A 14,516-nucleotide genomic window follows, 5' to 3' on the forward strand; every position below is an offset into this window, starting at 1 on the left:
TCAAGCAAATTGTTGAGTGATACAATAATTCATTTCATATATCTTCTTCTTCTTTATTTATTTCATGCTCAAATTCCACTCGCATATAATTGGGAATCTGAAAAGAGATTTCCAACTATATGTTCGTTCGTTTCGCTCAATTTCTTTTTTGTCTCTCTCCATTCTACAATACATACAACTTCATTCTTTCTATGTAGATGTAGAAGTAGTATTTGTCACACAAATGCCATGAACCTCTCTCTCTTTAACATCTCACTCTCACCTTCCATCCGCTTCACTTCTCCAAAACGATGTCGTCACTACCACGTCATTTCTCGGCGAATCTCCCCCTCCCTTCCCCGTCGACGCCATCTCCGACGCCGCCGCCGCCTTAAAAAGTTCTCTACCGAAGACAATCCACCGTCCGATCTAAACCTCCACTTTGTCCTTACCGTCGATAATTTGCCTACCAAATCCTTCTACTCAATCAAGGACCTCCTCCACTTGAAGCTCGGAGAATTCCTCCACTCAGGCCGAGCCGCCATTGAAGACTTGCGAACTCTCATCCGTGTAGATACCGATGCCGGGAGACTTTCCTTCTCCTGCACAAGGTCCACCGTTAAATTCCTAGCAACTCTAGTAGTTTCCAGTTTCCTAGTTATTTTCACTCTTAGGGCTATTATTAACCTAGTGCGGGGGATACGACTCAACAGTGGAAACAACAACGTTGAATTAGTGTATAAGAGAGACCGTAGTTTAGGTGGAAGAGAAGTACTTGTTGCTAAAAATGAGACGCCTACGCTTGATAGGAAGAAACCAAATGTCTTGGATAGTGATGAAGGAAACAGTAATTGGGATTGGGATAGGGATAGTCCAATTAGCTTTTCCAGGAGGCGAAAGAAGAAGAGTTCTGTGGAGCAATTGCCTAAATGGTGGCCTGTTTCGACTTCTGGTTCCGATCAAGTTGGGGCAGAGAATCAAGAAGAGTATCAGAGAATGGCCAATAGATTGATTCGAGGTAATTTTATTTTCCAGGTTATTGTTAGGTATGCAGCTGTTTTTTCCTTCATAGTTGTGCAACTCTTCTTTCATGTCTGAATTGTCATATTGTTTAATCCATTGAAGAATGGAAGACATGAACTCCTAGCATCCACGATGATTGTTAGTTATGCACTCCTTTTAAATCACAGTTTACAAATTTGCTTTCCAGCCATCTTGGACAATAGAATGACGGGGAAGGACATTTTGGCGGATGATATAATTCAAGTCAGTATATTAATGGCTTCTCAGTTTTCACAATCTTTATTTTTATACAAATGTGAATTGTTTGCATAGTTTCTTAGTTTTTTGATTTTGTTTGCAGCCCCCTTTATATTTATGAGTTTGTCACACAGACCATTTTAACTTCTTTTGCTCCAGGTAGCCCTTTGAGCACGCAGATTTGCAACTTTATAAACATAAATATATGGGAATGTGAGCTCCATTTCAGGAAAGGAAATTATAAGAATGAAGTAATCCCAATATCAAAGTTTTTTTTTCTTTTTTTGAGAATTTTAACTGTGTATTATACCCAAAAACTATACTTAGATAGCCTTTTTATTTTGCATGGTACCGTCTCAGTTCCTCTTTTCCTTTTCAAAAAATCTGTTACTTCACTGGAGAAAAGGATTAAAGAATTGTTCGACATCATTATGATTTTTTATTTTTCAAGTTCAAAAAAAAATTATGATTTTTTATTTTCCAAGAACATAAGCTATACTTTACTTTGTGCTAACATGCTGGTCCATTTGTAGTTACGACGCATAGGGAGGATATCAAACGTGAAAGTTTCATTTGATACTGAGAATGCACGTGATACCCTTTTTCGCGTGGCAGTCGACTTTATTCTTAATTATTGTGAAAGGTAGCTTGTTTAGCTTGATGACTGATTGCTAAATGCCCTCTTTTGCATCTTTTTACCCTCTTATAGTTTCTTCTTCTTTGCTCTTCTGCAGCACTGCAAGCCAGTCAGCTTTTGTTCTAATTGATGGTGAAGAAGCACAAAACTTTGTTGCTGGGCTTGCTGATAATGTTGGACTTGAGAGTACTCGGGCTGCAAGAATGGTGTCTGCAGCTGTTGCTGCACGCACTAGGTCAAGGTTCTTGCAAGCTTGGGTAAGGTTTTTCTACTACATTGAATTAAATTCATTTTTTGCATTTGGACTTCTTGAAGCAGGCTATGATATTAAAAACCTTAATCTATCCACAAAGAGTATTGCATTAATCTACTTCCTTTTTGAAGCTATCACTTCTTCTTTAGCATTATGGTTGGGAGAATTTGTAAGCTTAGGAGGATTATGGCAGAACTTATCGCTTCTTCTTTAACAATAGACAGATGTGACCCAATTGGATTATTTAGGCCAAATGCTTACTTGGTTCAAGGTGGCGTCAGGATTTAAAATTAATTCAAGTAAGTGTGAGATTATGCCCGTTGGGGAGGTGGAAGACATCGATCAATCTCCCAGGTTCTAAGTTGTAGGGTTGGGGCTCTCCCAACTACCTACTTGGATTACCTTTAGGTGATTCGAGATCATTGGGTGTGGAATCCAGTTCTTTAGGGGTGGCAGGTGGCAGAAAAGATGCTTGTCCAAAGGCAGGAAGGAAGTGCTTATCAAGAGCACATTATCGAATATCCTCACTATTTCTTTTCTTTGGTTCATGCTCTATCTTCAAGCATAGAAAGTTGGAAAGGATCCAAAGAAATTTCCTTTGGGACGCGGCAGATGGGGCAAGGAAGGTCCACTTGGTGTGGTGGGAGACTGTCATGTCTCCTAAAAAATGGAGAGAGCTTGGTATTAAAGACTCAAAAGGTATTTAACAAAGCCTTGTTGGGTAATTGGTTGTGGAGATTTGGGGAGGAGGTAAATGTTTTTCTGGAGAGGGGTAATAGTCCATAAGTATGGGGCTATGGAAGGGAGTGGAAATCTAGAAATGTGTATGCATTTTGGGAGGGAAGTTAATTTTTGGGATCATAGGTGGTGTGAGAATAATCTATTGAAAGATATTTCAAGCTCTTGCCAAAGAGACTTGACAATACAACAATTTAGGGGGACATAAGGTGGAGAAACTTTTTGGGACTTGAGATTTAGGAGACTTTCACGATTAGGAGGGAAGTGACTTAGTTTCAAAGATTGTTGGTTCTTCTCCATATGCAAGTTACAATTGTAGATAATATTGATGCTTTGTTGTAGGGTTTGGGGAAGAATGACATGTTCTTCATCAAGTCTTTTTACGAGAAACTTTTGGGTGGGGAAGAGGAAGTGTTTTCCCTTGTAACACAATGTGGATACCAAAGGTGCTGAGGAAGGTGTGTGTTTTCACTTGGCTAGCTACTAGATGGGCGATTTTGACTGCGGAAATCTTAGAAAGCGTAAGGTTATTTGCGTTAGCTAGTGTTATATGGGCAAGCGGGCAGGATGTGGATTCATCTTCTTCTTCATTGTGGTCTTACCATGAGGCTATGGGGGAATATGTTTTAGTGGTTTGGTACTTCTTGGGCTATGCTACGAACTATGAAAGAGTTGATGTTCAGTTGGAAGAGGGGGAGAAGGAGGAGAAGACTCAGGGCTTGGAACATAGTTCCACTCGCGTTAATGTGGTCGGAGAGCTTTTGAGAGGGTAGAGTTGAGCTTTGCTTAATTAAGGAGTAGCCACTGATCCTTTATATTCTTTTGGTGCACCCATAAAGTTCCCAATTGTATAGAAGATTGGATGAAGTTTGTAGAGAATCATTTCTTTTTGTAGATTATTTACCTTTGGTATTCCTCTTGTATACGTTTAATTTTTGCCAACGTTTATGAATGAAAATACATTTACCTGATAAAAAAGCTATCAAAACCGAATTAGTTAGTAAGCCCTCCTAATTAGCAATTTCATATCTTCTCATACCCTGAAATCTAAGGTATTGGTCTGTGCCTGAAGCCCTTTTCTCCTGGTCCACTACTATCTCGTAGGAGCCTTTTGCGGAAAATTACTCTAGTTTCTAGTCGCATATGCTATCGTTTGTTTATTATAAAAATCAAAATTCAACAAAAACACATCCTAAACGGACTCGTGAAGCATCACAACAACAACAACAACAACAATCACAATCCTCTCAAAATAATTCTAAACTCAAATCACAATCCTCTCAAAGAAGATTGAATTGGATCAAGTTAGGATGAGAATTGTGTGAAATTAACTTCTATGAACTGGAATATCGCACAAAATAAATGGAAGAGTGGATGTATATTGTACAGTCTCTTCAGTTTACATCTTCCCAAAGAAGCTGCTTCCACACCTCAAATTTTGTGTGAAAAGTCTCATCATAGAAATGCAAAGGAAGACTGTGGTGTTATACACTCACTCTCCCCATACCCTTTACCACTTCTGTGCATGGGTAAGCCCCTAATATAATCGGTTTAGCAAGTAAAATGGAAGGGACCTAGCAAATAAACAGTTGCTAATCATTGCCATCTTCCTCTTTTACCTTAATAAAGGAAGAACTTAGGTCTTTCATAAAAATAAATCCCTCCAAGATAATGGGAGCTGGAGCACAAAACATGCTGCTTTAGCAGGGTCCGAGGAAGTTCCACAGCACAAGGGGTGTGAAATAGACAACCTACCCTAATGCAATTAGTGGCTGCTTCCACGGCTCGAATCTGTGACCTTATAGGTCATAAGGTCACATGGAGACAACTTTATTGTTGCTCCAGTTTCCAAGATGAGCTAATAAAATAAGTCGTCAGTTCCGAAGCCCCTATAGATTAATATGCAATAGTAAGGAAACTAAACAACTATTGTAGGTCCTTGTAATTCCAACTAATCTATCAACTGCTTCTGGTAGGCTGAATGAATCAGCCAGTGAACTTATGTATATTTCGCTATGGATTTGGTGATTGAGAGAATTATTATCTTGGAAAAGAAAAAAACTCATCTTCCATCTTTGGTTTCCCTCTAAAATAAACTGTTGGCATGATGAAACTAATGGATGATCAAGAATGCAATATAGTTTGCTTGTACTGATGCTACTAGGATCGTTTAATTTTCAGGCCTTGGAAATGCAAGGAAAGCATTCTGAAGCTGTGGTGGAACTGTTTAAAATATGTGTCATCCACCAGATATTTCCTCCTGAAGAGTTCTCGGTTTGTATTTCCTCATTTTGCCTACTTCTGTAAAGTTCGTGTGATTTATGCTCTGATTGTGTATCTCATGGTGTGTACTGTTTTAATTCTTTTAGAAGTGCCTTAGCATTGAGCCATTGATATTTTAAAAACCCAAGAAAATTAATTAACAAATGTTTTCTTGATCCCAATTTCTGATGTAGTATGATTAGTATCTGAAGAAAACGGAAATCGGCTACCGATCATCCTAGATTATGGACTATTTACTCTTTGTAGTAATTTTTCGAGTTGTCACTATTTCAAGGAGCCAATGCTCTTTGCATCACAGTCTCAGACTATTTCATGCTATTTGTTGTTTTATTGGCATGTCTCTACAGCCTGAGATGGAGATGGTGGCTCGTGGACTTGAGAAACACTTAAAAGTAGACCAAAGGGAGTTCCTAATGAACAGTCTTCTACATGTGTGTGGTGATGAGACCAGGAGAAGTGTGGCTGAAGCTTTGGGTCTGGTATGCCTAGTTTATTCCTCCCCTTCCCTATCTAGAAGATCTGGAATTTGTTGTTCATTGTTGTTGTGCTTCTATTGAGTGACATTTCCAATTGGAAGTGGCGTCTCGTGTCAATTTCACCTGTTCTTGTGCTTTGTGAAAGAATTTTTGCCCTTCAGCTGTGTAAAATAGATCTTAACAGGCAGTGCGGAGGAGACATCAATTCTATCCTCAGTTTTGTACACTGTCTTATAGATTCCAAGAAAATTCACCTGCTCTAATTTGGGCCTCTTATCTTTAATAATTTTCCACTCTCTTCTATCCTCTCCTAGAGCAAGAAAATGTGGAAGTTTTTCTTCCCCAGTTGTTTTTGTGTTTTGTTGCACATAACTAATAGGAGTAGGAAAAGAGTTTGATTTTGAATGTGACTGTCTTGTGGTGTGGCTTGTAGGTTAAAATTTTAGTTTTATGTATAAATAATATGTTGAGTCCCCTTATTTTTTTTACGTGTCCGTTTTTTCATATTTTTACATTGCTCATTAAAATTCCTGACTCCACTACTGCTGGCGGGTATTATTGACTCCGGTCTCCCTTTCAATCATCTACCTTGGTTGGTAGAGTTATTAAATCCTAGGATAATCTCCTGGAGGAAGCATTTTAGTTACTGTAATAAGAGATTGATTTATTTAGAAGAATATCCAACTGATCTGTTAATCGCTTAATCTCATTCTATTTTCTGAGAAGAAGAATCAACCAAATGTCAGGCTCTTAGTCTCATAAACTTCCAGAAAATATTTCCTTGGGGCTAACTGTGGATTTTCTGAGATTGCAAAATTCAAAGAAAAGACTGAAATGATTTAGCAAATACTAAGATTTTTTTTTTATAAGGGCTAATACTAAGAGTTTAAGAAATGGGAAACTATAGAGGGACTGAAGATTCCGTTTACACTCGAGTTAGAACTCCAAAGGTCTATGGAACCTTCAAGATTTATGCAATGACTTGGTAGTCTCATGGAAGCATCATTTCTTTTGTTACTTGCTCCCATTTCTATTTGTTCTTTTCAAGCTCAACACACACAACAGGAGTTTGTTGAAGGTTCCTAAATCCTTACTTCGACAGCTGGAAAGACAATGGGGAATGGAGCACGTGAGAGGCACGTGAGTTTTTTAAATGAGAGGGCTGAACTGGGCCCATCAGGAAAGACCAAGAAGAATAACAATTCTAAATGGCCCAATGGCCCTGATTTTGCAGCACATGTCATTTTTAATGATTTACAAGGGACAAAGCTCGGCTGCACAGAAACCCATAAATTGGCTGGTGACATAACAGCCTTGCACGTGTCCAATTCAGGCGAAGGAAAGCAGAACATGAACACAAAAGTCGTGACAGCTGCTGGAGGAAGAAATCAGGGGAGATTTGATGATAACGGGAGAGGAAGAACCTAACTCCATAGATAAGGGAGATGATAGAGAAATTACAAAGTCAGGGGAGACTGGGCTCTGTATTATAGTTAATTGGGAGGTGGAGGAACTTGTACCAATTATGGTGCAACAACAACAAAGGGCTCAAGATGTAGATAAAGCGAATTCAACATGGGTACGACAGAACTTGATAAAACTGGGGAAAATCTTTGGGATCGATTTCCAAGGGCATGAAGAGGAGGCAACAGAGTTACTTCTACAAATAGACAGTTGCAGACAAGTCAGGAGAATGGAGCAGGATACAGAAGTCAAGAAACTCAAGATCAAGGGTGCACAAGAGCTTAAAAGTCTTGTAGCCTTTGATGTAAAATTTAAAAGTTCTGGGAGTAGGAATAAAGGGAGGAACACAATTTTCAACACATGATGAAGTAGAAGCTAATATCATGGAATGTTAGGGGATTAAACGATAGGGAGAAGAGAAGGGTTGTACATAGTTTGTTGTCTGGATGGAGAGCAGATATAGTTTGTCTCCAAGAAACAAAAATTGAAGGGGATTTTTCAGAGATGGTAAAGCAGATTTGGGGAGGCAGGTGGATTAGATATGCCTGTCTAGAAGCAAGTGGAACAAGAGGAGGTATCTTACTGATGTGGGATGCGAGGGCATGGATGGGGGTGGTCTTGGAAATTGGTTCTTACACCATTACTTGTAAATTTGAATCACAAACCCAGAATTTTAGCTGCCATATATCTGGAGTGTATGCTCCTAACTGTTACAAGGAAAAGAGACTTGTATGGGAAGAATTGAGCTCAGTAAGGGGGCTGATGGAGGGACCCTGGGCAATGTGTGGGGACTTAAATGTATCTAGGTACATATCTGAGAAGAAGAACTGCAACAGACGAACTAAAGGAATGAGAGAGTTTTCTGATTTCATAGAGGACATGGAATTAGAAGATGCTACATACACATGGTTTAAGGGAGACCAACAAGAGGCAGCCTCCAGAATTGATAGAATCATGATTTCCAAAGAATGGGATGATACCTTCAACAATTTGAAACAGATTCCTTTTCAAAGGCTGGGCTCAGATCATATACCAATAGCTTTGATTACTGGTTGTTGGGAGAGGAATAAAAGCTACTTCAAGTTTGAAAATTGGTGGCTGCAATCAGAAGGATTTGTGGATAGAGTTAGAGAGTGGTGGAGCTCCTTCAGTTACACAGGAAGACCTGATTATGTTTTGGCATGCAAACTTAAAGCATTGAAACTTAAGCTAAAGGAATGGAAACAAGAAGAGGGTGGAAATCTGGGGAGTCAAAGAAGGAGATTGTTAGGGCAGTTAGCAGAATTAGATACAGAAAGGGTAAATAGAACTCTCACTGTGGAGGAAATGACAAAAAAGGTTGTAGTCTTACTTGAGTATGAAGAGCTAGTCAAGAAAGAGGAAGTTTCATGGAGACAGAAATCAAGAGTACTATGGTTGAAGGAGGGAGACAAGAACACCAAATTCTTCCACAAAATGGCAAATGCTCACAGGAGATATAACAATATAGATCAACTCATGATACAATGAGAGGTTACTCAAGAGAAAAGCAGAATTGAAGGGGAGATAATAGCATATTATAAGAACCTGTATAGAGAAACACATCAATGGAGACGTTCTTATAATAATGCTGAATGTCCAATGTTGACTGAAGAGGAGAAAATGTCCCTGCAAGGCAGATTTGAGGAGAATGAAGTTCTAAATTGCCTAAAGCTATGTGCAGCCGATAAGGCTCCTGGTCCAGATGGGTACACAATGGGTTTCTTCATCAAGTGTTGGGATGTACTGAAGAAAGACATCATGGACACATTTCAAAACTTTTATGAGCAAGAAGTCTTCGAGAAGAGTTTCAACGCTACTTTCATTGCACTCATTCCAAAGAAAAAAGGTGCCAACGAGTTAAGGGACTACAGACCAATTAGCCTCATAGGGAGCATTTACAAAATACTCTCCAAAGTTCTCACAGAAAGGTTGAAAGTTGTGATAGACAGACTGGTGGACTCACAACAAATGGCTTTTATAAAAGGGAGACAAATTATGGATGCAGTGTTGATTGCTAATGAAGTTGTAGACGCCAGGATTAAGCAGAAGAAACCTGGCATTCTATGCAAGCTGGACATAGAAAAAGCATATCATCATGTGAATTGGAAGTACCTTCTGAAGATTTTAGAGATGATGGGATTTGGACAAAAATGATTGAATTGGATTAGCTTCTGCATTTCTACAGTTAACTTCTCTGTTCTGATTAATGGGTCCCCTGCAGGGTTTTTTCAAACTCAAAGAGGACTTAGGTAGGGTGATCCATTGTCCCCTTTATTGTTCTTAATTACTATGGTGGGGCTGAATAATATGCTCAAGACAACAAATATGAGAGGATGGGTTAAAGGTTTTTATGTGGCTAGAGAAAATAAAGCTTGGAGGTGACACATCTTCAGTATGCAGATGATACACTTATTTTTTGTGGTCAATGAGGTCAACAACATAGACTTGTTAGCTTCAATTCTAGGGGGTGAAGTAGGTACTCTACCTACAACATATTTGGGTATGCCATTGGGAGCAAAATCCAAGTCCTTGGAAATTTGGAATGGTGTGATAGAGAAGTGTGAGAAGAAGCTGGCCAGATGGAAAACTCAGTACTTGTCAAGAGGGGGCAGACTGACCCTCATTAACTCAGTCCTGGATGCTCTCCCAACTTACATGCTGTCTCTATTCCCCATCCCACCAGGGATCACTAAAAGACTAGACAGCATAAGAAGGAAGTTCTTGTGGCAAGGAAACAAAGAGAATAGAGGCTTTCATCTAGTTAAATGGAATGCAGTGACAACTGGAAAGAAGAATGGTGGTCTGGGAATAAAGAATATGGAGCTACATGGCAAAGCACTCTTAATGAAGTGGTTGTGCAAATACTCAAATGAAAACCAAACACTTTGGAGAAGAGTGATAGGTGCCAAATATGAGAATGAAGATGGTTGGATGACTAAGATTGTGACCACACCTTATGGGATCAGTTTATGGAGATCCATAAGAGCATTATGGGAGGAAGTTAAACCCAAATTCAAGATGAAAGTGGGGAATGGGAACAAGATCAAATTCTGGAAGGATGAATGGCATGAGAAAGGTAACCTGGAAACTCTTTTCCCTGATATTTACAATCTGGCAATGTTCCAACAAACAACTATTGCAGAACTATGGACACCACAAGGGTGGAATTTCATCTTCAGGAGAGAACCAAATGACTGGGAAGTGATGAGGTTGGCAGAATTCCTCAACTTGGTTGGACACTTTACTGGACTTCAGGCATATGAGGATATGCTTTGGTGGAAAGGCAACAATAGAGGAGAGTTCAAAGTGCATTCAGCTTACAAGTTGTTGGATCAATCAAGCCAACAGAGTCCCATCTGGCCTTGGAAACAAATATGGAAGTGTAGAATCCCACACAAAGTCTCATGCTTTATTTGGCTGCTAGCTAAGGAAGCTGCCCTGACTCAGGATAATGTAATGAAAAAGGGGATAACCTTATGCTCTAGGTGTTTCCTATGTGGGGAAACCTTAGAAACTGTAAACCATCTATTTCTACACTGTAAATACACTCGGCAACTTTGGAGGATTTTCTTGAGCCTTAAAGGCATATCCTGGACTATGCCTAGGAGAGTTACTGAGGCCTTGTACAGCTGGGAGGAGGCAGGTGCCCTTGCAAAAGACATAACTAGATGGAGAATTATCCCTGCTTCAATATGGTGGGCAATCTGGAAAGAAAGGAATTCCAGATGTTTTGAAGGCATAGAAAATAGTGTGCAGGATGTTAAACTAAACTGCATTTTGTTGTTATGTTTTTGGTGTAATCAATTATACTCAAATGACACTGCTTCTATAGTTGATGTTTTAGACTCAATATAGAAATAGAGTAGGAGTGTCTAGAGTGTATCTGTATATAAGGTTTGAGTACAACCCATGTACTTTTGTGATATAATACATCGTTACCATTTTCAAAAAAATCAATACAGATTCTTTATCAAAAAAAAAAAATCAATACAGATTCCACCCTTACCTCTCCAACCTCTGGGGAGTTGCTTTATTCTAATATCACAACTCTGGGAGTGTGAAGAAGTATCTTATTACCATGGATATTAGAGAATTGTTGGATTTTCTCTTGAGAACTTGTAGACAAATCTGAGCCAAGTCTAGCTAGGGCAGGGACAGTCTGGGCAACTGATCTTCATTGTGCAATGCTTATTGCCAAGGTTATCTGCTATTGTAATTGGTCGAGTTATCCTTTAAAATATAATATGGTCTTATTACCTTTGTGATATTAAATGAATTATTCCGACATTTATTTTCTTCACAGATGTGTGTATTGATATTGCTGTTTCTCCTTAACCCTTTATTTGTTGGTTTTTCACCATGTGCTCTTATCTGCTTCTTGTTGATTTGTTTTTACTTGTTCTCTTCTGCAGATGTACATGAAGGGTGACATTGTTCATGAACAAGAAAACAAATATACATAGATCATTAATTTATGCGTACAGGAATTGATTTTTTAAGATGAATAATGTTTTATGCTCAAAAAGACATTGGTCTACAACTAGTACTACCTGTATGCAACAACCTTCCGAAATGCTTCAAGTGGATTATTGGATGTATCATGTAAAAGGTAATGTTATCTGCTAGAAGAAAGGTCAAATGCACATCTTACATTCTAAAGCCCTGAAAAGTTATTCTCTCTTAAAATTTGCGGATGAGCCCGTTATACCCCTAGTCTTGTTTGGAATGGAACTTATATCTCCTATTTATGTTGAGTGGTTGTTATACACGAGTACCTATTTTTGACCTTTCATCCTTCTTTGTTCTCTTAGTTTCATCAGCATAGCTACGAAGTCTACTTTAGTAACGATCTCAAAACAATGCAGCTTACATGCTGAGACCAGATAGATATGTCTATTACATGTTTTTATCATTTTTTGTTTTAAAATGGATGAAAGTTAACATGATTCCTTCTTTTTGGATCCTTGGTTTACTTCTTTTTTAGCACAATTATTTTGGTAGCCCTTCCGTCAAAAAGTATTTTTTGCTAAATAGAAAGGTTCACGGTTTCTGAGTGTGTTGCGTTGTGTCTTTAGCTAAAGTTGCTCGTACCAAATGATTGTGGTTCGAAATATTGATTCTTCAAAAAGAGACTAAGTTGGCTTTAATTATGTTTATTTCCGCAAAACAATGATTCTTACCCTCCTTGGCTAGTCTTCACCTATTTGCTACAACTCCCAAACAACTTGTAACAAAGTGTGCAACATATGGGTAAAACATGTAACAGAGACGATTGCCTGGGGATGAAATGCAACAGGGCAATAGAATTGCAACTTATAACAGTTTCACAAATTACAATGTAGAAGCTTCACAGTACATATATATATAAATCAAACCATGAACGTAAAAAAAATAAAATGCAAGTCCAAAAATATTACATGATAAGACAACAAGAATGGCAATATCCTCTTAAACATTATGATTCCCAATCTGTTCCAGTGTCATACATTTCACAATATCACTTCACTTATTCTATGCTTCGTAGGATGGCATGTTGACCACCAATCTGACATAAGTCTCAAGAAGCAGCAGCAGGGGCAGCGGTTGGGTTAAAAGGTTTTTGCTCTGCGCAGTTGAGTACTTCGTGAGGCCCTGCTTCCTCGCGACCAACACCCATCAAGTCAAGGTAGTACTGGTAATGGGAGATGATGTTGTTCATTGCGTCAACATCACCTTGGCCACAAACACCATCACCATAGAGAATATTCATGGTGGTACCAAAACCAGGAAGTCGTTTAGACAAAGTATCATTTTTTGTGGGCTTCCAGTTGCCAACAAAGGCATCATGAGCTGAAGGCTGACCCTTCTTCATTGGGTTCATCCACCTCCAAATTGCAGCCTGGAAAGCCATGGTAGCATTTTGTTCAATGTATTCGGGATGATCCAACAGATTAAGCTTGAGGGCTTCACCAATAGCTCCATAATTGTAGTTCCTAATTAATTAAAAAACAAACAAACAAATTAATTCAAACATGAAAGCAGGTGCAGATCTATATCAAAGGAGAGGGGTAGGTAGGAACCAGTAGATAGGCAAGGCACCACGACCGTAATATCTGGCTCCAGGAGTGCATGGGTAGGTTAATTTGAAGTAGTCATCACAGTAATCTTGGCTGGGACTCATTTCCTTGTTATAGCATAGACCGTAAGCGAGTGGTCCGCCAGTGGCGACTCCATAACCACCTGTTAGTTAATTGAGAGAATTGTAATACTTACTGCTCTGTAATAGATGAATGAGAAGAGTGATAGAGAGACTTACAAGAAGTTCTGCTACCGACATGTCCAAGGAAAGCAGCAATCTCCTTCATCTGCATTTTCTTACCACCGGTGGTACCAAATCCAAGAGGCTGGTAAAGTGCTGAAGCCCTAATGAAAGATCCATAATCCCAGAATCCAACAGCGTGAGCTACGGGTGAGTTCCTCTTAGTGAAAAGGAGCTCAAATTGGTCAGTGTCGAGATAATCAGTTATTGTCAAATTACAACAAAATTTAGACAATTTGTTACACTCCCAATCCTTGACACACATCTTGGTATCCTTCACCGTCTTCACTTTTGTGGGTTGCTTCCTGAATGACTCATTCTCATCTCCATGAATACAACCAATTATCGAAATTATTACCAACAAACACAAAATCATCCTCATCCTCATCTCCATTCTTCTTCTGCAACAAAATATTATTTTACTTTACTCTCAGTAGAGAGAATTGGGTATGTATGTATGAATGATTTAAATTTCCTTTGGTACAAAACAACCGAGTTAGATGGGGTATCTTTTTCAATAAATGTGAGGTACGGTAGAGATTGTTTCTGATCTGTGAATTGACGGTAGAGATTGTTGGGACAGCCTGGATTGGGAATCAAGCAAAGCAATGGAGGGTGAACGCTGACCTACTTAAGCTAATGCCACTCCACCGACACCTTACCATTTTCATTTTCATTTTTAAAAAAAAAATTCATTGTGTGTGTGTGACAGCTAACCACTATTTAACTTACTCATTAATTTCATTTGGTAGAGTGTATTAGGAAAACTTTGGTACTCATTTTTAATTTATGTATAACTAATATTTATCCTCTTGTGTATTAAGATGTGTATTGTTAATATCATCAATTTCTAGATATTAGCAATGCAATTGTTTTAATGCATGCATGATCATGATTAAAGACTCAATTGCCCCTTTTGTTACATTTTTTCCACCAAAATAATGGAGGATATCTTTGTAAATAAAATCTTTTATGCAATACATGTTATTTTTAATACATCCAACCAAACAATGCATAAAAATAACATATGTATAATTAATGTAAGCATAACTAATACATACATTGTTTATGCTAGTATTACTAATACATTCTATTTAACATTATTCT

General features: G+C 38.6%; 2 protein-coding genes across 3 annotated transcripts; one reads left to right on the plus strand and one right to left on the minus strand.

The window, feature by feature from the left end:
• The first annotated feature begins 193 nt into the window (after window positions 1-193).
• Window positions 194-11,901, plus strand: LOC125852927 (uncharacterized). Of its 2 annotated transcripts, XM_049532613.1 has the most exons (7): window positions 197-997; window positions 1,190-1,245; window positions 1,773-1,882; window positions 1,974-2,133; window positions 5,049-5,141; window positions 5,498-5,629; window positions 11,524-11,901. In XM_049532613.1, the coding sequence occupies exons 1-7, from the start codon at window positions 229-231 to the stop codon at window positions 11,572-11,574; spliced, it is 1,371 nt and encodes a 456-aa protein (XP_049388570.1). In that variant the 5' UTR covers window positions 197-228; the 3' UTR covers window positions 11,575-11,901. The 2 variants fall into 2 exon arrangements, with proteins under 2 accessions (XP_049388571.1, XP_049388570.1); XM_049532614.1 differs by lacking the exon at window positions 5,049-5,141 and having other exon boundaries at window positions 194-997.
• Window positions 11,902-12,394: 493 nt separating this feature from the next.
• LOC125852908 (chitinase-like protein 1) lies at window positions 12,395-13,872 on the minus strand. The gene is made up of 3 exons (XM_049532583.1): window positions 13,407-13,872; window positions 13,171-13,330; window positions 12,395-13,083 (listed from the first exon to the last, which is right to left on the minus strand). The coding sequence occupies exons 1-3, from the start codon at window positions 13,801-13,803 to the stop codon at window positions 12,669-12,671; spliced, it is 972 nt and encodes a 323-aa protein (XP_049388540.1). The 5' UTR covers window positions 13,804-13,872; the 3' UTR covers window positions 12,395-12,668.
• Window positions 13,873-14,516: the final 644 nt, after the last annotated feature.

The sequence above is a fragment of the Solanum stenotomum genome, unplaced genomic scaffold (genome assembly GCF_019186545.1).
Source record: "Solanum stenotomum isolate F172 unplaced genomic scaffold, ASM1918654v1 scaffold6733, whole genome shotgun sequence".
NCBI classification, from domain to species: Eukaryota; Viridiplantae; Streptophyta; class Magnoliopsida; order Solanales; family Solanaceae; genus Solanum; species Solanum stenotomum.

Bases quoted from the DNA above. Each gene is read 5' to 3' on its own strand.
- LOC125852908 (XM_049532583.1), bottom strand. From the start codon at position 13,803: ATGGAGATGAGGATGAGGATGATTTTGTGTTTGTTGGTAATAATTTCG. The intron at 13,331-13,406 runs GTAAGTCTCTCT...ATTAACTAACAG, and splicing joins TGTCGGTAGCAGAACTTCTT to GTGGTTATGGAGTCGCCACT. The intron at 13,084-13,170 runs GTTCCTACCTAC...TTAATTAATTAG, and splicing joins GGTGCCTTGCCTATCTACTG to GAACTACAATTATGGAGCTA.
- LOC125852927 (XM_049532613.1), top strand. From the start codon at position 229: ATGAACCTCTCTCTCTTTAACATCTCACTCTCACCTTCCATCCGCTTC. The intron at 1,883-1,973 runs GTAGCTTGTTTA...GCTCTTCTGCAG, and splicing joins ATTCTTAATTATTGTGAAAG to CACTGCAAGCCAGTCAGCTT. The intron at 5,630-11,523 runs GTATGCCTAGTT...TCTCTTCTGCAG, and splicing joins TGGCTGAAGCTTTGGGTCTG to ATGTACATGAAGGGTGACAT.